Raw genomic sequence first — 23,488 nt, 5'->3', positions numbered from 1 at the left:
TTCACCGTTCCTAATAAATTACATTCTTATCTCCATTCACATTCTATCACCATTCGTATATTACATTCTATCTCCTATATACCACTATTGTGGCATAAAAAAAATCTCATAATTTGGGTACTTGTTGACATCTTAATTTGAAGTATTACAATAATTTTGAAGTGTACAACATAAATGTCGTACATTTGCTAAAACTAGCATACCATAAACACTTACATATAACTACAGAGATAATATAACACAAAGCAAGTGCTTACATGGAGTAAGCGAAGCAGGCCTCCATCTCACTGTTGCAAATGTATCGAGTACATATTGGGAGGAACAGAAACCTCAGTCGCTCCTTCCAGCATCTGAACAACCTTCTTCATTGAAGGCCTTAGCCAAGGCTCATCCTGAACACAAGAAATACCAACCAAAACAAATCTCTCAAGCCTCAACCTATCTTTTTTCGCCTCCTCGTCGTCCTCCACCAACAAATCCATTCTCCCATTCTTATAGCATTCCTTCGCCCAGTCAATGACTGTCAACTTCTCTTGGCTCTCCAATCCCCAATCGAAATTCCTCCTGCAACAAATAATCTCCAATAATACCACTCCAAAGCTATAAACATCCACTTTTGTTGTGATAGCAATGTTTTTAAACCATTCAGGTGCGAAATAACCTATAGTTCCCCTGATGCCAGTGCTTGTTCGAGTTTGCTCGAGCCTTAACAGTTTCGCTAGTCCAAAATCCGATATCCTAGCGACATTATTTTCATCCAAGAGTATGTTCTGAGGCTTTATGTCACAATGTATGATCTGTTTCCTGCATTCCTCATGCAAATATGCAAGTCCTTCAGCGATACTAATTGCAATTTGGGCTCGTTGTGTCCACTCAACACAATTCATCCCAAATATGTACTTACTTAGGGATCCATTGCTCATGAACTCATATACCAAAAGCCTATGCTCCCCCTCCTTGCAGAATCCAAGCAAGCGCACTAGATTCTTGTGGTGTGTCTGGCCGATAGTATTGACCTCGTTAGTGAAATCTCTCTCAGCTTCTTCCAACAGAGTTCCTAGTTTCTTGACAGCAATGAGAGTTTGAGATTCTGAATATGCTATATTACCTTTATATACAGTACCAAAAGCACCTCTTCCTAGCTCTTCGGTGAACCCTTTGGTGGCGAATTCAAGCTCTTTGTAGGTGAATGAGCAAAGAGATGGCACTAAACCACCTGGATCTCTGTACAACAACCGCCGTTTTCTTTTATATACACAAGCAGAAACAACAACCAAGTTCAGAAGTACTGAGCTTCCCAGAAGAATCGATGCTGTAAGCACCAAAGTTTTCCAATTTCTCTTCCCATTATCTGATTTTGAAGGAAGATAGATTGTGTTTGTGTTTGTGTTATTATATTTGGAGAATTTGATGAAAACGTTTGTTTGAATGCTGCTTCCCAAATTCCCATTTGAAAGAGGAAACTTCTTCTTCCGGCATGTTTCGGTACTGTACACAGCAACCAAGCAAAAACAGTCCTTTAAGCAGTTGTCTTTGCACTGAGCTTCATTCATGGGGTTTAATGTCTCAACATCTGAATGTTGCCAATCCACATTATTCATTTCAACAAAATCGAACGGTGCTTCTCCTCTTTCTCTCATCAGTTCTAGGACTGACTTGTCGAGGGAATCTACAAACAATAGCCAACTCTACCTCTCATCAGTTCTAGGACTGACTTGTCAAGGAACCTACAAGCAATAGCCAACACACAGGAAATAGTAAATACACGAGATTTACGTGGTTCGACAAACTTGCCTACGTCCATGGGAAAAGGGTTAAATGAGATTTCACTATGAAGAAGAACACCGACGACTTGTACAATTCCCAAGCTCGTTTCATAGAAGAAGCTTTAATTTTTACCCAAAATAAATTGACCTCTCTTGTAAAATCTCTCTAAAGCTCTCTATTTTTATCTCTCAAGATCTCACCTTTAGATCTGAAAAAAACTCTATGCTTTCTCTCCTGTAGAAAATCCTAGAAGAAAATCCTATTTATAGGAGATCCGGGCCTGCTCTGCCCGCTAGAAAAACGTGTTTGCAGCTGGGAACTTGGGCTACAGAGGGATGGTGTGGTCCCCACGCGTGTGCGTGTTCATAACAAACGCGTGGGTGTGGCCTCCACACGTTCACAGTTACAAATACATGTTTGTCATTACTCAAACAAAGGAAATTGTACGGACAATCTTACACAATTCACATTCACCGTTCCTAATAAATTACATTCTTATCTCCATTCACATTCTATCACCATTCGTATATTACATTCTATCTCCTATATACCACTATTGTGGCATAAAAAAAATCTCATAATTTGGGTACTTGTTGACATCTTAATTTGAAGTATTACAATAATTTTGAAGTGTACAACATAAATGTCGTACATTTGCTAAAACTAGCATACCATAAACACTTACATATAACTACAGAGATAATATAACACAAAGCAAGTGCTTACATGGAGTAAGCGAAGCAGGCCTCCATCTCACTGTTGCAAATGTATCGAGTACATATTGGGAGGAACAGAAACCTCAGTCGCTCCTTCCAGCATCTGAACAACCTTCTTCATTGAAGGCCTTAGCCAAGGCTCATCCTGAACACAAGAAATACCAACCAAAACAAATCTCTCAAGCCTCAACCTATCTTTTTTCGCCTCCTCGTCGTCCTCCACCAACAAATCCATTCTCCCATTCTTATAGCATTCCTTCGCCCAGTCAATGACTGTCAACTTCTCTTGGCTCTCCAATCCCCAATCGAAATTCCTCCTGCAACAAATAATCTCCAATAATACCACTCCAAAGCTATAAACATCCACTTTTGTTGTGATAGCAATGTTTTTAAACCATTCAGGTGCGAAATAACCTATAGTTCCCCTGATGCCAGTGCTTGTTCGAGTTTGCTCGAGCCTTAACAGTTTCGCTAGTCCAAAATCCGATATCCTAGCGACATTATTTTCATCCAAGAGTATGTTCTGAGGCTTTATGTCACAATGTATGATCTGTTTCCTGCATTCCTCATGCAAATATGCAAGTCCTTCAGCGATACTAATTGCAATTTGGGCTCGTTGTGTCCACTCAACACAATTCATCCCAAATATGTACTTACTTAGGGATCCATTGCTCATGAACTCATATACCAAAAGCCTATGCTCCCCCTCCTTGCAGAATCCAAGCAAGCGCACTAGATTCTTGTGGTGTGTCTGGCCGATAGTATTGACCTCGTTAGTGAAATCTCTCTCAGCTTCTTCCAACAGAGTTCCTAGTTTCTTGACAGCAATGAGAGTTTGAGATTCTGAATATGCTATATTACCTTTATATACAGTACCAAAAGCACCTCTTCCTAGCTCTTCGGTGAACCCTTTGGTGGCGAATTCAAGCTCTTTGTAGGTGAATGAGCAAAGAGATGGCACTAAACCACCTGGATCTCTGTACAACAACCGCCGTTTTCTTTTATATACACAAGCAGAAACAACAACCAAGTTCAGAAGTACTGAGCTTCCCAGAAGAATCGATGCTGTAAGCACCAAAGTTTTCCAATTTCTCTTCCCATTATCTGATTTTGAAGGAAGATAGATTGTGTTTGTGTTTGTGTTATTATATTTGGAGAATTTGATGAAAACGTTTGTTTGAATGCTGCTTCCCAAATTCCCATTTGAAAGAGGAAACTTCTTCTTCCGGCATGTTTCGGTACTGTACACAGCAACCAAGCAAAAACAGTCCTTTAAGCAGTTGTCTTTGCACTGAGCTTCATTCATGGGGTTTAATGTCTCAACATCTGAATGTTGCCAATCCACATTATTCATTTCAACAAAATCGAACGGTGCTTCTCCTCCAGGTTCACAACTTTGAGATATAAAATCTGGCTTGCAACCTTTGTATTTGTTATCTGGATCAAGGTAAGAATACTTAGGTGGGCACTGGCAATTAACCCTTCCATCTGAATCGAAAGTGCAGTAGCTGTTGAATCCACATGCCCCGCTGCCTACATCAGTTTGAAGGCTTTCGCAGATGTTATCAGGTGTTGATACTTGCACATCCCAACTTCCAGTGGTCAGTTTGTTCTTTAGAAGTGTATAATGCCTGCGAAAAATTGACGCAAGTTCGAGAATTGAGCAACAATTGTTTTTGTCGCTGATATTTTTAAAGCAGAAAGAAGTAGAATACCCAAAATGGCATCAAGTAAATTGTCAAGAGGCAAAAAACAAGGGCTCTTAGAATGAAAAGTCTCCAAAGAAGAAAATGCCAAAAACAACGAATTAAAAAAAAAGGTTGGGCTTTGACCGCTCTATGCACTAGGTTCTTTGTCTGAGTATCAGTATAGTTATCACCAAAGACCATTTAATAGTGCAAAATTTCACCTAAAGTTTAGTAGTATTGACACCTGCAGGCTGCAAAGATGAAAACTAAGGGAGCGTTTGGCAACCGGGACGTTTTTGTCGTTCTGTTTTTTTTCAAAAAAAACAATGAAATGTGTTTGGTGAATGTAGTGTTTTTTTGACTTGACCCTTTACAAAATCCAAAAAATAAATGCTTTTATCAAAACACCAAAAAAAGTGTTTGGAGATCTAGTTTTTTTCCCTCACCAATAACTATAAATGGTGTTTTCAAAAAACTTTTGAAAAAAAACACAATGGCATGGTGTTTTTCTACAAAAACACAACAAAAAAATCAACTTAATTACCAAACACACCCTTAGCATTCTCCTGCAAACTGTACTTTCACATATAAACATCTACAATTAACAAATAACAATACCATAGAGAATAATCTACATAATGACACAAATAGGTATGTGACGATATTCTGTCACTAGTTCAAGCCAGAGATGCTCTTGATTAATTCTCAACTAAGCCATTGATTACATTACATTTTAGTAATTAAGAGAAACATGCCTGAAAATATAATTGAGAGACTTTTGTTGGTAGTCAAATCTCACAAATATAAAGTATATTCTTGATTTCAGGAAATAAAACATTAAAGTTTTAATTAAGTAACAATCTTCCATTCGCAATGGATGACTATCTCAAAAGAAGATTGAAAAAAGTGTTGGATTAAATCTAATTGTGGGCATATATGTTACATTAGTGTATAGTGCTATCCTTAAGGTTAACCCGAATAAAGTGATCAATTAAGTCAATTGGGTTAATGGGTATTTAAATGTGTCATGGACTAATTGTGCAGATACCAGACTGCAATTCTAATTTTATGAAGGGCTAAGTTAGAAAATTACAAATCTATATAAAGGGGTTATGGTCCCTGATCTAAAGGTTACGTTCTCTATTCTCTAATCCCATTTTAAAAGAATTCTTAAAGAGAAACCTTTCAGATTAGAAGATCAACCCTAATTCAGATCCGTGATCGAATCTTCATGGATTCAGGTATTGCTTCCGCTCTCATGTTAATCTCTATGAATTAGTCACAAATTAAAGTTTCTACAAGTGGTATCAGAGCCTCTTTGATTAATTCTTAGGGATTTAAGATTATGAAATTAGGGTTCTTTGATCTTAATCATGTATTATTAAGATCCGTTGTTCGCTGCACTGTAGCATGCTCGAATGAACATTAAAAGTTCATGTTTCTTTTTTGTTTTGATTTCTTTCGGCTGTTTCTTTTGGATCTCTGAAAACATGAACTGTAGCACTTTGTTCAAAATCATGTTTTGATGATCTGGATCAAATCACTGATCCAAGTCGTATTCAATTAAGTTCAAAAATCAAGTGCAAAAGAATATTTAAATTCAGTTTTCAGCCATCGTTCGCTCCGCTCCTCGCTGGCGATGTTCGCTGGCTGCCTCGCTGTCAAAGGAAGACAGCGGCGGCATCAGGAAGCCCTAGGGTTTCGAAACCCTAGGGTGCGTGTCAGGTACGGGTGAGGATTGCACTGGAAGCTTGCCAACAGAGACTCAACCTGAACCTGAGAATTAGACAGAGGCTGAAGAATGTGCACGTTGGGGAAGAACTGGAATGATTCCAAACTTGAAGGGCTCTTGTGCATATTTGTTAGCTCAGAACAATTGTAATAAATGTTAGAGTAGGTTACAACAGTTAGAAACGGTTAATTCTGTTGTTTGTTAGTTTGTTACAACCGTGCACGTTTTGTGCACGTTTTTGTGTTTCTTTTCTTTTGAGCGGATATAAAAGGAGAGGATGTAAACTGTAAAAACTATGAAATGAATGAGAATCTTTTTCTTCTTCTAAACTCTGAATTCTGTTCTTCTTTCCTCTAACTCATCTCTTTCTTCATTGTCTCAATTCTCCCTTATTTTCTGTTCTCAAGACTTGATAATCTCAGTCATGGCCAGAAATAACAACTTGAGGTCCAATCGAGGTTCTCGATCCTCACAATTGGTATCAGAGCAGCAGGAAGCTGAAGCTGGTGCTGATGATTTCTTGGGTGATCAGGAAGGAGCTGATGCTGAAGATATTACTTCAGAGGAGAGATTTGCTCGATTAGAGGATGATGTCCTTCGAAATAGCTCTTTTAGCAGTCAACAAGAATCATTCAACCAGAAACTCTCAGCACAGATGAGTGATCTCCAGCTCCAACTATCTTCAAAGATGGAGTTTTTGATGCAGGAGATCAAGAACCTCAAGAGTTCCGACCAAGGAGTTCTAGGAACTGGTTCAAGAGAGAGTAGGGAGAAAACAAGGTCAGGAGCTGGGGAATCTAGCAAGAATGATCAAAGCAATGGATATCTCCCTCCACATCGAAGAAATGCCGAATTCAGTGGAGAATTTCAATCTATTAGCAGTTTTGGTAACTCCTCAACTCAGAGAAATTCTTTCTTTAGCAATCAAAAACTTGTTCAACCAAAATCTCTGCGTTTGGATTTTCCCTCTTTTTCTGGGACTGAGAATGTTATAGCTTGGTTAGAACAAACTGCACAAATCTTTGAATATTATGATATCAAAGATGATGAGTGGGTCAAGGTTTGTTCTTTTTACCTAAGGGATGAGGCTTTACAATGGTATAGATGGCTTACTAGAAATATTAAAAATTACCAGTATTGGGCTGTCTTTAAAGAGGAATTAATGACAAGATTTGGCCCTAGTGAACTTTCAAGGCCATATGATGCTTTCTCAACTATGAAACAAACTTCCACTGTTAAGGAGTACTTGGGAAAATTTGAACAAACCCTAGGGTTGTTGGAGGATCAACCCTCTAGAAGGCACATTCTTGAGAGATTTATAAGGGGGTTAAAGGATGAGCTACGGTATGAGGTAGCAGCTGGCAGACCTTCTTTGAAGGGAGCAGTGTCATTAGCCAAGCTATTTGAGGATAAGCAAAGAAATGAGAAAAGGAGCAAAGGGAATTGGAATGTCTTTAATCAAGGAAATCCATCTAATCGTACCTTTCCTGAAGTGCCTGTACAAGACAAATCCAAGTTTCCTCAGTTCAAGAAGCTTACACCTGAAGACATACAAAAGAGGAGTCAGAATCTATGTTTTACATGTGATGAAAAGTGGCATAGAGGACATCAGTGTAAAGGCAAGCATATATTCATCTTAGAAGGGATCTTAGAAGGTGGAACTGAGGAAGAGATAGAAGACCATGGATGCAATGATCAAGAAGACCTGGCCTTTGAATTAGCTGAAAGTCTGATAAGAGGAGCCCCTTCTATTTCAGTCCGAGCTCTTAGTGGAATCACAGCCTCTCATACTATTAGAGTTGTGGGGTATTACAAGAATCAAGTCATCAGCATCTTGATAGATTCTGGTTCTACACATAATTTCATCAATACAAAGCTAGTTAAGAGACTTGGATTACCAGTGACAGAATATAGCAATTTTGATGTTCTTGTGGCAAGTGGAGAATTTAGTTAAGAGACTTGGATTACCAGTGACAGAATATAGCAATTTTGATGTTCTTGTGGCAAGTGGAGAATTAATCAAAGGAGATGGAGTGTGCCAAGACAGAATATAGCAATTTTGATGTTCTTGTGGCAAGTGGAGAATTAATCAAAGGAGATGGAGTGTGCCAGGGGGTGTCACTGGATTGTCAAGGAGTCCGCATTCAAGTGAATCTGTTAGTGATGCCCTTGGGAGGTAGTCAGATTGTGTTAGGGACAGATTGGATGAAAACCTTGGAAGATATCACTTTGAACTTTAAAAAGTTGCAGGTAACATTCTTATGTGAGGGAATAAAGAGGACTCTACAAGGAATAGTACCAAGAGAGTTACAATTGGTTAATGAGAAAAATATTGCTAAATCTGTTAGAGAGCAAAAAAAGGGATACTTAATTCAATTATGTAGTGTTAATTTGCAAGAATCTGTTTCAGGAGCTATTCATGAAGAATTACCTGCAGAGATCCACAACTTGGTACAGGAGTTTGATGTTATATTCCAAGAACTACCACATCTTCCTCCTGCTAGAGAGATTGATCATAAAATTCCCTTAGAAACTGGAACAAAACCAAGAACTACCACATCTTCCTCCTGCTAGAGAGATTGATCATAAAATTCCCTTAGAAACTGGAACAAAACCAGTGTGCATTAGACCTTATAGGCATCATAAAATTCCCTTAGAAACTGGAACAAAACCAGTGTGCATTAGACCTTATAGGCATGCACATTTCTTGAAAGAAGAAATTGAAAAACAGATTGAAGAGATGCTGGAAAAAGGGATTATCAGACACAGTCATAGTCCTTTCTCTTCACCAGTGGTGATGGTTAAAAAATCTGATGGGAGTTGGAGAATGTGCATTGATTATAAGTCCCTCAACAAAGCTACAATTAAAGACAAATTTCCTATTCCAATTATTGATGAGTTGCTGGATGAGTTACATGGGACACAGTTCTTCACAAAATTGGATTTAAAATCAGGGTATCATCAAATAAGAATGTGTGATTCAGACATTCCAAAAATTGCCTTTAGAACACACAGTGGGCATTTTGGGTTCTTAGTAATGCCTTTTGGACTCACCAATGCCCCTTCAACATTCCAGGCCCTCATGAATAATACTTTCAAAGATATTCTCAGGAAATTTGTCTTGGTTTTCTTTGATGACATACGAATATACAGTAAAGGGTGGTAGGACCATTTGATTCATCTGAGACAAGTATTTCAGATCCTCAAGACCCATCAGTTGGTTGCCAAGATGTACAAATGTAGTTTTGGACAAAAACAGGTTGAATATTTGGGGCATATTGTGTCTCAGACAAGGGTTAGTGTGGACCCTAAGAAAATTCAAGCAATTACAGATTGGCCAACACCTCAGACACTCAAAGGATTGAGAGGATTTTTAGGCCTAGCTGGATATTATCGAAAATTCATCAAGGGGTTTGGAACAATAGCTCAACCCTTAACACAACTTTTGAAGAATAGAAATTTCCTGTGGAATGCAAATGCTGAAGAGGCTTTCAATTCTCTTAAAATTGCCCTCACCAATTCTCCAGTTTTGGCTATGCCTGATTTTAATATCAATTTTGTCATAGAATGTGATGCATCGGGCACAGGAGTTGGGGCAGTATTAATGCAAAGAGAAAAACCCATTGCATATTTCAGCTTTGCTTTAAAGGGAAAGAATGCTACTCTATCAACCTATGAAAAAGAACTATTAGGTATAATTCTTTCTACAAAGAGATGGCAACAATATTTGTTGGGAAGGAGTTCTGTGATAAGGACTGATCACCAAAGTCTCAAATATATTCTTGAACAAAGAATACATACAGGTATTCAAAACAAATGGTTAGCCAAGTTGCATGAATATGATTATATTGTGGAATACAAACCTGGAAGGATGAACAAAGCTGCTGATGGATTATCCAGGGTTCATGAGGATGTTGAGAATGATGTAGAGGTCTCAGCAATTTCCTTTGTCAGGAGCAACTGGTTAGAAGATATCAAACAAATGAACTTGACTGATCCTTTCTTCAAAGAGCTAGAGACAAGATTACAACAAGAATCAGAGGCTACTGGGGAATATCTTAAAAGGGAAGGAATTTACTACTACAAAGGCAAAATTTTGGTTAGTCCTATTGCACCAAACTTAAAAAATTCCTTGTTACAAGAGCATCATGACAGTCCTACTGCTGGACATTCTGGTATTGCCAAAACCTTACACAGGTTGAGGAGGGTATTTTATTGGAAGGGCATGAGGAAGGATGTCCAGAATTATATACAGGCTTGTGATGTATGCCAAAGAGCAAAAGGGGAAAATGTAGCTTCCCCAGGACTTTTACAACCCCTACCTATTCCAAAATATGTGTGGGAGGACTTGTCAATGGATTTCATCACACATCTTCCCAGGAGTGAAACACAGTCAGTTATATTTGTGGTCGTTGATAGGCTATCAAAGTATGCTCATTTCTTTGCATTAACCCATCCTTATACTGCTCAATCTGTGGCAAAGGTATTTTTTGATGGAGTGTTCAAACTTCACGGTATGCCTAGATCCATAGTCAGTGACAGAGATCCCTTGTTTACCAGTTTGTTTTGGAAAGAGTTGTTCAGGTATGCCTAGATCCATAGTCAGTGACAGAGATCCCTTGTTTACCAGTTTGTTTTGGAAAGAGTTGTTCAAACTGCAAGGGAGTAAGCTTAAATTCAGGAGATCCCTTGTTTACCAGTTTGTTTTGGAAAGAGTTGTTCAAACTGCAAGGGAGTAAGCTTAAATTCAGCTCAGCCTATCACCCTCAGACGGATGGGCAAACTGAGGTAACTAACAAGAGCCTGGAAGCTTACTTGAGGTGTTTTTGTTGCCATAAGCCTAAGGAGTGGTGTAAATGGCTTCCATTAGCTGAATTCTGGTTTAACACTACTTGGAGGGTGTCTACAAACTCTACCCCTTTTGAAGCTGTGTATGGTAGACCTTCTCCCTCATTACTCTCTTATATTCCTAAAAGCTGTAGAGTTGAATCAGTGGATGAAGGTCTTTTTTCTAGAGATGTAGCTTTAAAATTCCTAAAAGATAGTTTGAAGAAGGCAGCAGAACAGATGAAAAAGTTTGCTGACAGACACAGAAGTTTCAGGAGTTTTGAGGTTGGAGATTGGGTATTCCTTAAGTTACAACCTTACAGACAACTCAATGTCTCATCTTACAAAACTCATAAGCTTTCTCCAAAATACTATGGTCCTTACAAAGTGCTAGAAAAGATTGGTGAAGTTGCTTACAGGTTGGAACTTCCAAGCCATGCACAGATTCACCCAGTCTTCCATGTTTCCCAGCTTAAAAAAAGAATTGGTTCTGGTGTGGTACTCCACTCTGATTTTCCCAATTATACTACTGAGTTGGTTGATGAACCAGAAAAGATTGTGGACAGGCGCACAATTGTGAAAGGAAAAATGTTGATTCCTCAAGTATTGATCAAATGGAGGCAGCGATCCCCATTGGATTCTACTTGGGAGAATTATTGGGATCTTGTGAAGCGGTTTCCTACCTTTGACCTTGAGGCAAGGTCAAATTTAAGGGGTGGGGAATTGTCAGGTACGGGTGAGGATTGCACTGGAAGCTTACCAACAGAGACTCAACCTGAACCTGGGAATTAGATAGAGGCTGAAGAATGTGCACGTTGGGGAAGAACTGGAATGATTCCAAACTTGAAGGGCTCTTGTGCATATTTGTTAGCTCAGAACAATTGTAATAAATGTTAGAGTAGGTTACAACAGTTAGAAACGGTTAATTCTATTGTTTGTTAGTTTGTTACAACCATGCACGTTTTGTGCACGTTTTCGTGTTTCTTTTCTTTTGAGCGGATATAAAAGGAGAGGATGTAAACTGTAAAAACTATGAAATGAAAGAGAATCTTTTTCTTCTTCTAAACTCTGAATTCTGTTCTTCTTTCCTCTAACTCATCTCTTTCTTCATTGTCTCAATTCTCCCTTATTTTCTGTTCTCAAGACTTGATAATCTCAGTCATGGACAGAAATAACAACTTGAGGTCCAATCGAGGTTCTCGATCCTCACAGTGTGGGAGCTTAAGCGGCGGCGGCGACGGTTCAGAACGAAACCCTAAGGGGGTGTTCGTGCAGGAGAACGTGCGTGAAAACGTGCGGAATTTTAGGGGACGGTGGTTACCTTAATTACAGGCGAGCTCAACTCCTCGTTTCAGGCGAGTTTCGACTCGAATCAGGCGAGCTTTGTCTCGATTTCAGGCGAGCTCGACTCCTCATTTCAGGCGAGCTTCTTTATCTCGATTTAGGCGAAGTTGAGTCTCGAATTTAGGCGAGCTTCGGCTCCAATCTCAGGCGAGTTCACACGCTTCGATCAAGCGAGCTTTAGCTTGATTCAGGCGAGTTTTGAGAACTCGTTTCAGGCGAGTTCGAGAGCTCAACTCAGGAGGGTTCGGTCTCGATTCAGGCGAGTTTTGAAGCTCTATCAGGCGAGCTCGGATGCCCAAATTTTCAGGCGAGCTTGCATTGGGAATCGTTTCAGGTGAGATTTATCAGGCGAGCTTCGAAATTTTGGGCGAGCTTGAGTTTCAGAGATGAACTTTGGTTTCGTCAGATGAAAGAAGGGCTCTGCTTACTTATGGGCATGTGTCATTTGATCAGGCCAAAGCTCTCTAAAGGATATTTAATATGGGCCTTCTAAGTTAATGGGCCTGAAATAAAACTAAGGATTATTGGAATTGTTCATATAAATTCAACATTATGGGACTAAACCTATTTGTTTTTCAGATCAAAGCCCAATTAAAATTTTATTTGGGCTATGTGGAAACAGGCTGAAGCCCACTTAGTTTTAATTTTAAGTTGAGTTAGAAACAAATTAAGTCTTGGTCCTATCGAGGTTTATTTGAATGTTCAAATAATGTTATTAAGGTTACGAACATGTAACAATTAAGTTGTGGATTATTTGATTATTAATCAAATAATAAATTAAGTTGTAGGCCATTAAAATTTTTAATGGGCCTATTTATTGTTAATTAAAATAGAAAAATCTATTTTAAATTGCTCAAGTAAATTTCAGACTTTGGTTTAATTTAAATTAAATTGTTTAATTTAAATTAAAATTTGGTAGTTAATCAATTATTCAATTCAAATAATATGACACTAATGTATTAAGTTTATCTTTCATTCCAAATGATTAATTGAAACAAGATGTTGCCAAAGTAACCTCTCTTATGTAAATTGTTCATAAGGAATGTTAGATGGTTGTGTGTATGTTTTTGTGTAAATATTTAATCGGCCCAAAGGAATGTTAATATTTATTTAGACTGTATACACATCTGTGATGATAAATGTGTGATAATTATAAGGTTTACATGTGAATAATGAATCGATCCAAAGATAGTTTCATTATTTGACATGAGTTATTGTCAATGTTTGATCATTACAACAAGGTATCACTTGCAATTAATATTACTATCCAAAGACTGGATATTAATGTTGTACCAGATATCTTGAGATGAGATTTGTCATTATTTGAATTTTATTGATTACTAATTAAGGCTAAAATCTTTTGTTTATTTTAGCTAATGCATCTGCTGCAACAATCTCTGCTAACATCAACTCAATTCCCATGCTCAATGGGACTAATTTCAAGGTTTGGAAAGAGAACATATTAATTGTTCTTGGCTGTATGGATCTTGACTTTGCATTAAGAACTGAACAACCCCAACCTCTCAATGCGGATAGCACTCCTGATGCAAAGAAGGAGTATGAGAAATGAGAGCGTTCAAATCGCATGAGTCTCATGATCATTAAGCGTGGCGTTCCGGAAGCCTTCAGGGGCATAGAATCCGAAGGGATTACTAAGGCTAAAGATTTCCTTACCGAAATTAAGAAGCTTTTTGCGAAAAAACGATAAGGTAGAAACAAGCACGCTTTTAGCTCGCTTGATTTCGATGAAGTATAAGGGCAAGGGAAACATCAGGGAGTACATTATGAAAATGTCTCATATTGCTTCAAAACTTAAGGCACTCAACCTATGTGATGAGTTACTCGTGCATCTGGTTCTGTTGTCTCTTCCTGCACAATTCAATCAGTTTAAGGTCAGTTATAACTGCCAAAAGGAGAAATGACTCTGAATAAGCTCATTTCATACTGTGTGCAAGAAGAAGACAGGTTGAAGCAAGATAAGACTGAAAGTGCTCATTTGGCCTATGTCTCTAAGGATAAGGGCAAGAAAAGGAAGAATGATAATGAAGCTGCTAAGGGTCCGGTTCAGAAGAAACAATATAAGGATGGTCAGGGTTGTTTCTTCTGTAACAAATCTGGACACGTAAAGAAGGACTGTACCAAATATCATGCCTGGCGTGCTAAGAAGGGTATGTTCCTTACTTTGGTCTGTTCTGAGGTTAATTTAGCTTCAGTACCTAGAAACTTGGTGGTTAGACTCTGGTGCTACTACTCACATAAGTGTTTCTATGCAGGGTTGCCTGAGCTACCGAAAGCCAAGTGATGTTGAAAGACACATCTTTGTGGGCGATGGACAATCGGTAGACGTGGAAGCAATTGGGCACTTTAGGTTGCTGTTAGGAACTGGTTCTTATTTGGATTTGAAAGATACTTTTGTAGTACCGTCTTTTAGACAAAATTTGATTTCTGTTTCTGTATTGGGCAAATCAGGTTATTCTTGTTCATTTGGAAACGATCAATTCAGTTTATTTTTTAACTCAAATGTTATGGGGACTGGTTACTTGAGTACTTATGACAATATATATTTGCTTGATACAATTGCTTCTTATAATAAAACTTTGCATGTGGAATCACGTGGTACTAAGCGTAAATTAAATAACAAAAATTCGGTGATATTATGGCATAAACGCTTGGGTCATATCTCAAAAGGTAGAGTTGAGCGTCTTGTGTCTGATGGCATTTTGGATTCCCTTGATTTTTCGGACTTCGACGTATGTGTTGAATGTATCAACATTTTAAATTCCCTTGATTTTTCGGATTTTGACGTTTGTGTTGAATGTATCAAGGGAAAACAGACCAAAGTTAAGAGATTAGGTGCTAATAGAAAGAGATTAGGTGCTAATAGATCTTCAGAAGTCTTAGAATTGATACATACAGATATTTGTGGGCCATTCTCTACAGAATCTTAGAATGGTCAACAATATTTTATATCATTCATAGACGATTACTCACGTTATGAATACCTATATCTCATTCATGAACAATCTGAGTCTCTGGACATGTTCAAAGCTTTTAAAGCTGAAGTTGAGAATGAACTCAACAAAAGAATTAAAACCGTTAGATCTGATCATGGTGGTGAGTACTACAGCAGATATGATGGTTCAGATGAACAACGTTCAGAACCATTTGCTAGATACCTAGAGGAATACGGTATCGTCCCACAGTACAATATGCCAGGTTTACCTAGCATGAATGGTGTAGCTGAAAGACGGAACAGGACTGTTAAGGATATGGTAAGAAGTATGATTGCTCATTCTTCTTTACCAGAGTTACTCTGGGGAGAAGCACTTAAGACAACAGCTTACATTCTGAACAGAGTACCAAGTAAAGCAGTTGCTAAAACACCTTATGAGCTTTGGACTGGTCGAAAGCCCAGTTTAAAGCACCTACATATTTGGAGATGTCCAGCTGAGGCAAGGCCTTATAGGCCAAATGAAAAGAAATTGGACTCCAAAACAGTTAGCAGCTACTTTATTGGGTACTCAGAACGCTCTAAGGGCTATAAGTTTTATGATCCCACACTAAGGAATATTTTTGAGACGGGGACATCAACATTCTTTAAGGATGTTGAGTTTGGGGGGAGAAATAAGGTTAGAAATATTGCTTTTGAGGAGGAATTGGTTTCAGATCCAATTCATACAGTCACTTTTGACGATATTCAGGTTCATATACCTGTTATTGATCAAGAAGTGAATCCGAAACCTCAAGAAGACAATATTAAACAACTCCCTATTCTAGAAGAACAAACTCAACAATCTCAAGAACCAGTGCCATTAAGGAGATCCACGAGAGAAAAGAGAAATGCTATTCCGGATGATTTTATTGTATTTCTCTAAGAACATGTGGAGAGTAATGGAATGTTAGAAGATGATCCAATCAACTTCCTCCAGGCCATGAAAAGTTCTAACTCTCAACAGTGGATTGATGCAATGAATGAAGAGTACAAGTCTATGCAAGGCAATAAGGTTTGGGAACTTGTCTCATTGCCAGAAGGTGCAAAACTAATTGATTGTAAATGGATATTTAAGACCAAGTGGGATGCAAATGGTAATATGGAGATGTATAAGGCACATCTTGTAGCTAAAGGTTATACTCAAAAGGAATGCATTGATTATACAGAGACTTTATCTCCGGTTTCATCGAAAGACTCTTTTAGAACAATCATGGCGTTCGTTGCTCATTATGATCTTGAGTTACATCAGATGGATGTTAAGACTGTATTTCTCAATGGAGACATTGATGAAATGATCTATATGGTGCAACCAGAAAACTTTGTGTTAGGAGACCAAAAGAATATGGTTTGTAAATTAAGAAAATCTATCTATGGACTCAAGCAAGCTCCACGTCAATGATATCATAAGTTTCAACAAATAATTATCTCGTTCGGTTTTGAGATGAATGTTGTTGATGGCTGTGTATATCACAAGTTCAGTGGGAGTAAGTATATTTTTCTGGTTTTGTATGTCGATGACATATTGCTTGCAACTAATGATATAGGCATGTTGCGCGAAACCAAGAGATTTCTATCAAAGAATTTTGAGATGAAAGATCTTGGGGACGCCTCTTTTATATTAGGAATCCAGATACATCGAGATCGTTCTCGCGGTGTACTTGGATTATCACAAAAGAGCTATATCGATAAAGTACTCAAAAGATTTGGCATGCAAAATTGCAGACCAGGTGACACCCCTGTTGCTAAAGGAGACAAGTTCAATCTCAATCAGTACCCTAAAGAAAACCTTGAAATTCTGGAAATGCAGAAGATTCCTTATGCTTCGGCTGTAGGAAGTCTAATGTATGCTCAGGTGTGTACGCGCTGGATATTGCGTACATTGTTGGGATGTTAGACAGATACTTAAGCAACCCTGATATGGATCATTGGATAACAGTCAAAAGGTTTATGAGGTATCTTCAGAAAACAAAAGATTATATGCTCACATACAGAAAATCAGATCAGTTGGAGGTCATTGGGTACTCTGATTCTGATTTTGTTGGATGCTAAGATAGCAGAAAGTCTACATCAGGATATATTTATATGTTAGCTGGAGGAGCTATATCATGAAAAAGTGTTAAACAGACACTCGTAGCTTCCTCCACTATGACAGCAGAATTTATAGCTTGCTACGAGACATCAAATCATGAAATATGGTTGCGAAATTTTGTCACTGGACTGTACATTTTGGAAAATATTGAAAGACCACTAATGTTATTTTATGATAATAAATCAGCGGTCATATATTCCAATAACAACAGGAGCTCAACTAAGTCAAAACATATTGACATTAAGTTCTTGATTGTGAAAGAAAGGGTACAGAGTGGACAGATATCCATAGAGCACATTGGAACAAACTCCATGATAGCAGATCCTCTTACTAAAGGGTTATCACCCAAGTTCTTTCATGAGCACACTGCTCATATGGGTGTGATATTATTCGAGGATATCATGGTTTAGTGGGAGTTTGTAATTTTTTGATGCTTTGTGTTTGGTTGTATTGTCTGATCAGAATAAAATATTCAGTTAAGACACTCTGTTACATTATGTTTGGTTTTGCCCTCACTAAAGTAGGACCAGTTAAAAATAGACATGTACTGATCACATTGCATGTAATTTTCATGCTGCACATCCATGATTGATCTATATCATTTGATTGTATTGTTATATGTGACCATTGATGGGTTTAGTCACGATAAATGTGACGAATGCCGCTTTGATCCTATATTAATATAGTTAATGGACGAGATTGTTTGGAAATACCCTTATTTGTGATAGAAATTTCTGAGCTCATAAGGTTGTACACATTTTAATGAAACATATAGTGCCCAAGTGGAAGATTGTTGGATTAAATCTAATTGTGGGCATATATGTTACATTAGTGTATAGTGCTATCCTTAAGGTTAACCCGAATAAAGTGATCAATTAAGTCAATTGGGTTAATGGGTATTTAAATGTGTCATGGACTAATTGTGCAGATACCAGACTGCAATTCTAATTTTATGAGGGGCTAAGTTAGAAAATTGCAAATCTATATAAATGAGTTATGGTCCCTAATTTAAAGATTACGTTCTCTATTCTCTAATCCCCATCTTAAGAGAATTCTTAAAGAGAAACCTTTCAGAGTAGAAGATCAACCCTAATTCAGATCCTTGATCGAATCTTCTTGGATTCAGGTATTGCTTCCGCTCTCATGTTAATATCTATGAATTAGTCATAAATTAAAGTTTCTACAAAAAGCACACAGAATAGCACTCATATTTGTTCTCGATGACTTGTCAAAAAAGGTTAAAATGAAGGGGGGAAAAGAAAGGGAAAAAAAGGAGATGAAATGATGTCAAATGATAACACCAATTAATGTAGTTAACTAACTACAGTAAGAAATTAAAATATGAATTAGTAAGAGAACACATATCATCAAGAAGATAATGAAGAAAACATGCCTGAAAACACCATCAGAATCGAGTGTTGCCCTCTGGAAATGATCTTCTGTGATTTGCACCGAGGATACAGTGAACAACTCGCTGTTGTTAGCGCGAGCGAGGTACAGCTTTCCAGACTGACCAAACACAAGTTGAACGTGTACTGAACCCCAAGTGTTACTAGCCCAATAAGCAGGCCTATACCGGAACGCAGTAGGATAAGCTAAAGAATACAACACGAGATTTCCATCAGGCTGCACACCTAATTCAAATCTTCCACGTGAATAATCGCTGTCGGTAAGTCGTGCATAAAGACTAGTTCCTTCTTGTAGTACTTGGCCAGGCAGAATAGTATCAGTCGGATTGTCGAAGGTTTGCCATAGTGTGCTTGAGTTTGAGCTCACTAGCATGAAGTTGCCTGTGTCGAGCATGGCTGCAGATGTTGCAGCAGTGACACTGGTGTTCCAAATTTCATTGCCTGTAGGGTCAGTTTGGAATGATTCATTTGACGCTGTGTTTGGATGCAAGGAATTGATTTGCATATGTAGAATTTTATTTCTAGAATCTGAAATTTGTAAATTGAAGAAAAGCATACACTCAAATACGAACATATCGAGTTATACATAAACATATTCGAAAAGAAAATATGCGCTGTTGCTAGAAAAGTTCTCTATTTTTAGGCTTAATTGCGGATAAAACCTCGGTACTATCACCAAATTGCAGACATACCCTCTACGCTTTTATTTTTGAAGATAGACTCCTTATAGATTCTCAAGCCTGTTAGTTTCACAATAAGATTGAGCTTCATAATTAACTGATTTACTCACTACAAACTTGCATAATTGTCATTCCACATAACTAAGGCTCCGTTTGGATACCATGATATTTTACTTGGTTCTATGGTGTTTTTGTTAAAAATAAAACACCATGCGCTTAGAAACCATGGTGTTTTTTGAGCTAAATCATCCTCAAACCAAAAACACAACACTTATATCAAAACACCTTTTAGGTGTTTTAAGTTTTATGTTTTGGTTTTGAGTTTGAGAATGTGTTAATATAATATCTAACATAATATATTAAATATAATTAATATAGAGTTATTATCAACATGCTTATTATATTATACTATACTTTACTATACTATATTATAATTAATTTAATATATTAGTAATATTTATTAAATAATATAAAAATATAATAAATAAATTATCTTATATAAAAACATATTAAATACCAATATTTTATATGTTAATAATGTATTATATAATAAGTAATTAATAATTAAATATAAATAAACTAATAAATAATAATAATAAAGTTATTGGTAATAAATAAAAAAATAATATATTTATAATATAATAATATTTATTTATATCATAAATACTAATATATTATTAAAGTACTATTAATAAACTCTAACATATTAAAAACTATAATATATTATATAATATTAAAATATTTATAATATATTAATTTATTAATAACGTACTAGTAATAATATAATATTAACATTATTAATAATATTATATTATATGAATAATAGTATAATATTATATTAATAATAAAATAAAATTATTATAAAAATATTAATATAATATGCAACAATAACAAATTGATATACCAAAATAATTAAATATATAATTATTTAAAAATAATATGTAATAATTATAATATAATATAACTCATTAAAGTATAATATAATATTATAATACATTATACAATATTATATTGCATTATATTTAATACTTATAATACTATGATAATGTAAACTAAATATTATACTAATGTTATAATTGATCAAACTAGTGTTGACAAAAAATATTTAATAAGATATTTTGAAAATATTTTAAGGGAAAAACACAACAACACAGTGTTTTTTTACAAAAACACAACAAGGATCCAAAGGAAGCCTAATTTAAATGGAAACGGTAACCCAGTTGAGAACCCAAGAGGTCTATCTGCGACCACAGAAGTAGTACAGCGATATCTATCGGCAGTTTGGCCAAAGGAAGGACGTCTTTGCTTTTTACTATTTAGGATCAACAATGCTATAAAATCCAATTTGAAGAATTTCTGTATTTACTTGCCTGCGTGGTCTCGGAGGGAAAGCCGGCCATCTTGAGTGAACACGGCCTTCGACTGATTATTAGTGGTTTTGCCTCCATTTGCGGTCCAGACTACGGTTTGGTTGGGGACTTTGTTGAAGAAGACGGCGAGGAGGAATTGGGTCGGGTCGGATTCAAGAGGACGGAACCCGAAAGCGAAGTCGCCGGAAGGGGAGAGCCAAGATGTGGGTGGAGTCAGAGGGGTCAAGGTTTCTCCCAGGGTGATGTTGGTGTCAGCTTGAGCTGAGAGAAAATTTGAGAGGAGAAAGAAGAGGAGGAGACGAAGGAAGAGAGAGGACATTTTTTTTTTCGTCGGGGACGTATTCTGTTGGTAAAGTGAGAGGGCGTTTTGTATTTAATTGGGAGTTATTGGTTGACTTGCAAAGTATTGGAGGTTGATGGCTGATATGGAAAGACTTTTTTTTTTTTTGGTTTTTGCCTCTAAGTCCGAAGCTTTTACTGTGATTTACTCTTGGGTCCAAGTTAATTTATTTTTACCTAAAAACCCAAACATGTATGTGGGTCTGTCTTTCAACCCAATCTCCCAAATAAACTACGTTAAGTATGTAGTGTTGGATAGCAGGTTTCTAATCTGTTTTGGTAACAGGTTATTGAGATTCCTAATCTGTTTTGGTAATAGGTTATTAGGATTCCTAATCTGTTTTGGTAACATGTTATTAGGATTCCTAATTTGTTTTGATTTTGGTTTTAGAATTCCTAGTATGTTTTTGGTTTTAGGATTTCTATATATATGGAACGATTAGAAGAGAGATTAGTAAGAAGAAAATTAGGGATATTTGGAGCACAGAAAATAGGTATTTTCTGAGCTATTGGTTAGGGTTTTGTTTGGAGAGAATTAGAGATTTGTTGGTGAGATTAATTGGTGAGTTTGAGTGATTTATAATTTCAGTTTGTACTCTTTTTCTCTATTAGTGATAAACCTTATCCCCTTCTTGCCCCGTGGACATAGGCAACTTGCCGAACCACTTTAAAATTGGCTGTTTGTGTTTGTGGCATTGATTTGGTTCGTTTGGCCTTCTCTCGACGATCGCTTGATTTGATTTCTCGTAGCATGTTGGTTTGGTTGTTTGGTTTCCGCAGCGCACAACAAGTGGTATCAGCGCTCGGGCTACGCTTGGGCTATTTGGAGGAGTAGGTCGTTTTGGAGGCTCACCTAGGGCTTTGTTTGGTGATAAAGGTGAGATCTTTTTGGTAAAGGCTCAATCTTTTTAGTTTTGGATCTATTCTTCATTTGTTCCACATTTGTTTTGGTGCCTTGAGAAAGATGGTCGGGAAAGAAGAAGTTGTGGAGGATACTTCCGGCGTGAAGACAATCCAAAGTTTGAATATTCACTCTATGAAGATAGATGTGGAGAAGTTTAATGGCACAAATAATTTTGGTCTTTGGAGATGTGAAGTCTTGGATGCGCTCAATGCGTAAAATTTGGAAGATACTTTGGAGTTGGACGAGAAACCGGACGACATTGAGGAGAAGGTTTGGAAAAAGATGAATAGAACGGCGTGTGGTGTGATTAGATCTTGTTTGACTCAAGATTTAAAATATGATGTGATCAATGAGACTTCGACTAAGAAGATTTGAGAGATCCTAGAGGGCAAGTATTTGATCAAGAGTGTAGAGAACCGCTTGTATTTGAAGAGGAGGCTTTATCGCTTCCAATTGAAGAAGGAGACCTCCATTGGTGATCACATGAACCACTACACGAAGCTTCTTGCGGATTTGATGAATGTAGATGTGATGATTGAAGATGAGGACAATGCGTTGTTGTTGTTGAGTTCCTTGCCTAACGAGGAATATAAGACCTTCGTTCTTACTCTTATTAATGGGAAGACATCTCTTTCTTATAGTGAGGTCACCGTTGCACTTGTGAATTATCAGCTTCGAAAGAAGGATAAGGAGACTTCAGTTGAGCCGGTAGCGGGGGCATTGGTCGCAAGAGCAAAGAGTCCAAACTGTGGTAGGTGATCGCAGTCTAGAGGGGCATATCTTGGATTTCGTAGGAATCAATATGCCTTTTGTAAAGAGGATGGACATTAGAAAGCCGAATGTCCAAAGTTGGTTGATCGAGCCAGGAAGAATAAGGGGAAAGCTATTCAAGCTTCAGAGGTGAATGTTGTCAAGGCTAGTGGTAATAATTCAGATTCGGATTCTTCGGGCTACTCGTTATCTGCACTACCGTCAGTTTGTGTTGCCGACTGTACAGAGTGGATGTTGGATTCGGGTACTTCTTACCATATTTGTCCTAGGAGGGATTGGTTCTCCAGCTTTCAGGAGTTGGAAAGAGGGGAGGTCATGCTCATGGGTAATGATTATAAATGTCCTATTGGTGGTATCGATACCTGTAGGCTGTCTAAAAATCACAATAGATAGCTGATCCCCATCAAACTTCAATGAGGAGAGTTACAATCCGACGACTCCCATATCTCGATGATGAAAGTTACAATCAGATAACTTTCATGTTAACAAATAAAAACTGCAAATTGAGGACTTTTCACATAGATCGAGAAGAGTTACAAATCAACGACACTTCCGACAATTGATGAAAACTTTATTCAGTGGTCTTCACAATCAACTGTGAGAGTTACAATATAACGACTTTCACACCCCACAATAGCTAAAGCGAGGATTACTGAACAATGGTCCTTGCAACGCTCTACAGAAGAGATTACAAGTCAACTAACCCCTTCTAAACGCAGAATTCATCTTCGCGTTTCAATTCTTGAAACGTAGGCGACCCCCGCGTTTCTAAGCTGCAACAAGCAAAACGCGAGTGGCCCTCGCGTTTTTGACGTTCAGTCACCACCCAACTCCGCGTCTCAACCCTAGGACGCGGAGTT

At 37.4% G+C, this 23,488-nt stretch overlaps 1 protein-coding gene across 3 annotated transcripts; it reads right to left on the bottom strand.

Moving 5' to 3' along the window:
* LOC109820148 (G-type lectin S-receptor-like serine/threonine-protein kinase LECRK2) lies at positions 1-20,967 on the bottom strand. Of its 3 annotated transcripts, XM_020386262.1 has the most exons (5): positions 20,615-20,967; positions 18,549-19,005; positions 3,810-4,114; positions 662-1,573; positions 335-564 (listed from the first exon to the last, which is right to left on the bottom strand). In XM_020386262.1, the coding sequence occupies exons 1-5, from the start codon at positions 20,931-20,933 to the stop codon at positions 524-526; spliced, it is 2,034 nt and encodes a 677-aa protein (XP_020241851.1). In that variant the 5' UTR covers positions 20,934-20,967; the 3' UTR covers positions 335-523. The 3 variants fall into 3 exon arrangements, with proteins under 3 accessions (XP_020241834.1, XP_020241851.1, XP_020241843.1); XM_020386245.1 differs by having other exon boundaries at positions 1-1,573; positions 20,615-20,965; XM_020386254.1 differs by lacking the exons at positions 335-564; positions 662-1,573 and adding an exon at positions 2,571-2,800 and having other exon boundaries at positions 2,898-4,114; positions 20,615-20,966.

This window comes from Asparagus officinalis, chromosome 1 (genome assembly GCF_001876935.1).
Source record: "Asparagus officinalis chromosome 1, Aspof.V1, whole genome shotgun sequence".
NCBI lineage: Eukaryota > Viridiplantae > Streptophyta > Magnoliopsida > Asparagales > Asparagaceae > Asparagus > Asparagus officinalis.
Note: the sequence above shows the minus strand (reverse complement) of the source record. Positions and strands in the feature narration are given on the sequence as shown.

What these genes read in the sequence shown, in the direction of transcription:
- LOC109820148 (XM_020386245.1), bottom strand. Translation starts at nt 20,933, where the DNA reads ATGTCCTCTCTCTTCCTTCGTCTCCTCCTCTTCTTTCTCCTCTCAAAT. An exon ending in TTCCCTCCGAGACCACGCAG is followed by an intron (nt 19,006 to 20,614) that starts GCAAGTAAATAC and finishes CTGACCCTACAG; the next exon opens with GCAATGAAATTTGGAACACC. An exon ending in GATTCTGATGGTGTTTTCAG is followed by an intron (nt 4,115 to 18,548) that starts GCATGTTTTCTT and finishes AATTTTTCGCAG; the next exon opens with GCATTATACACTTCTAAAGA.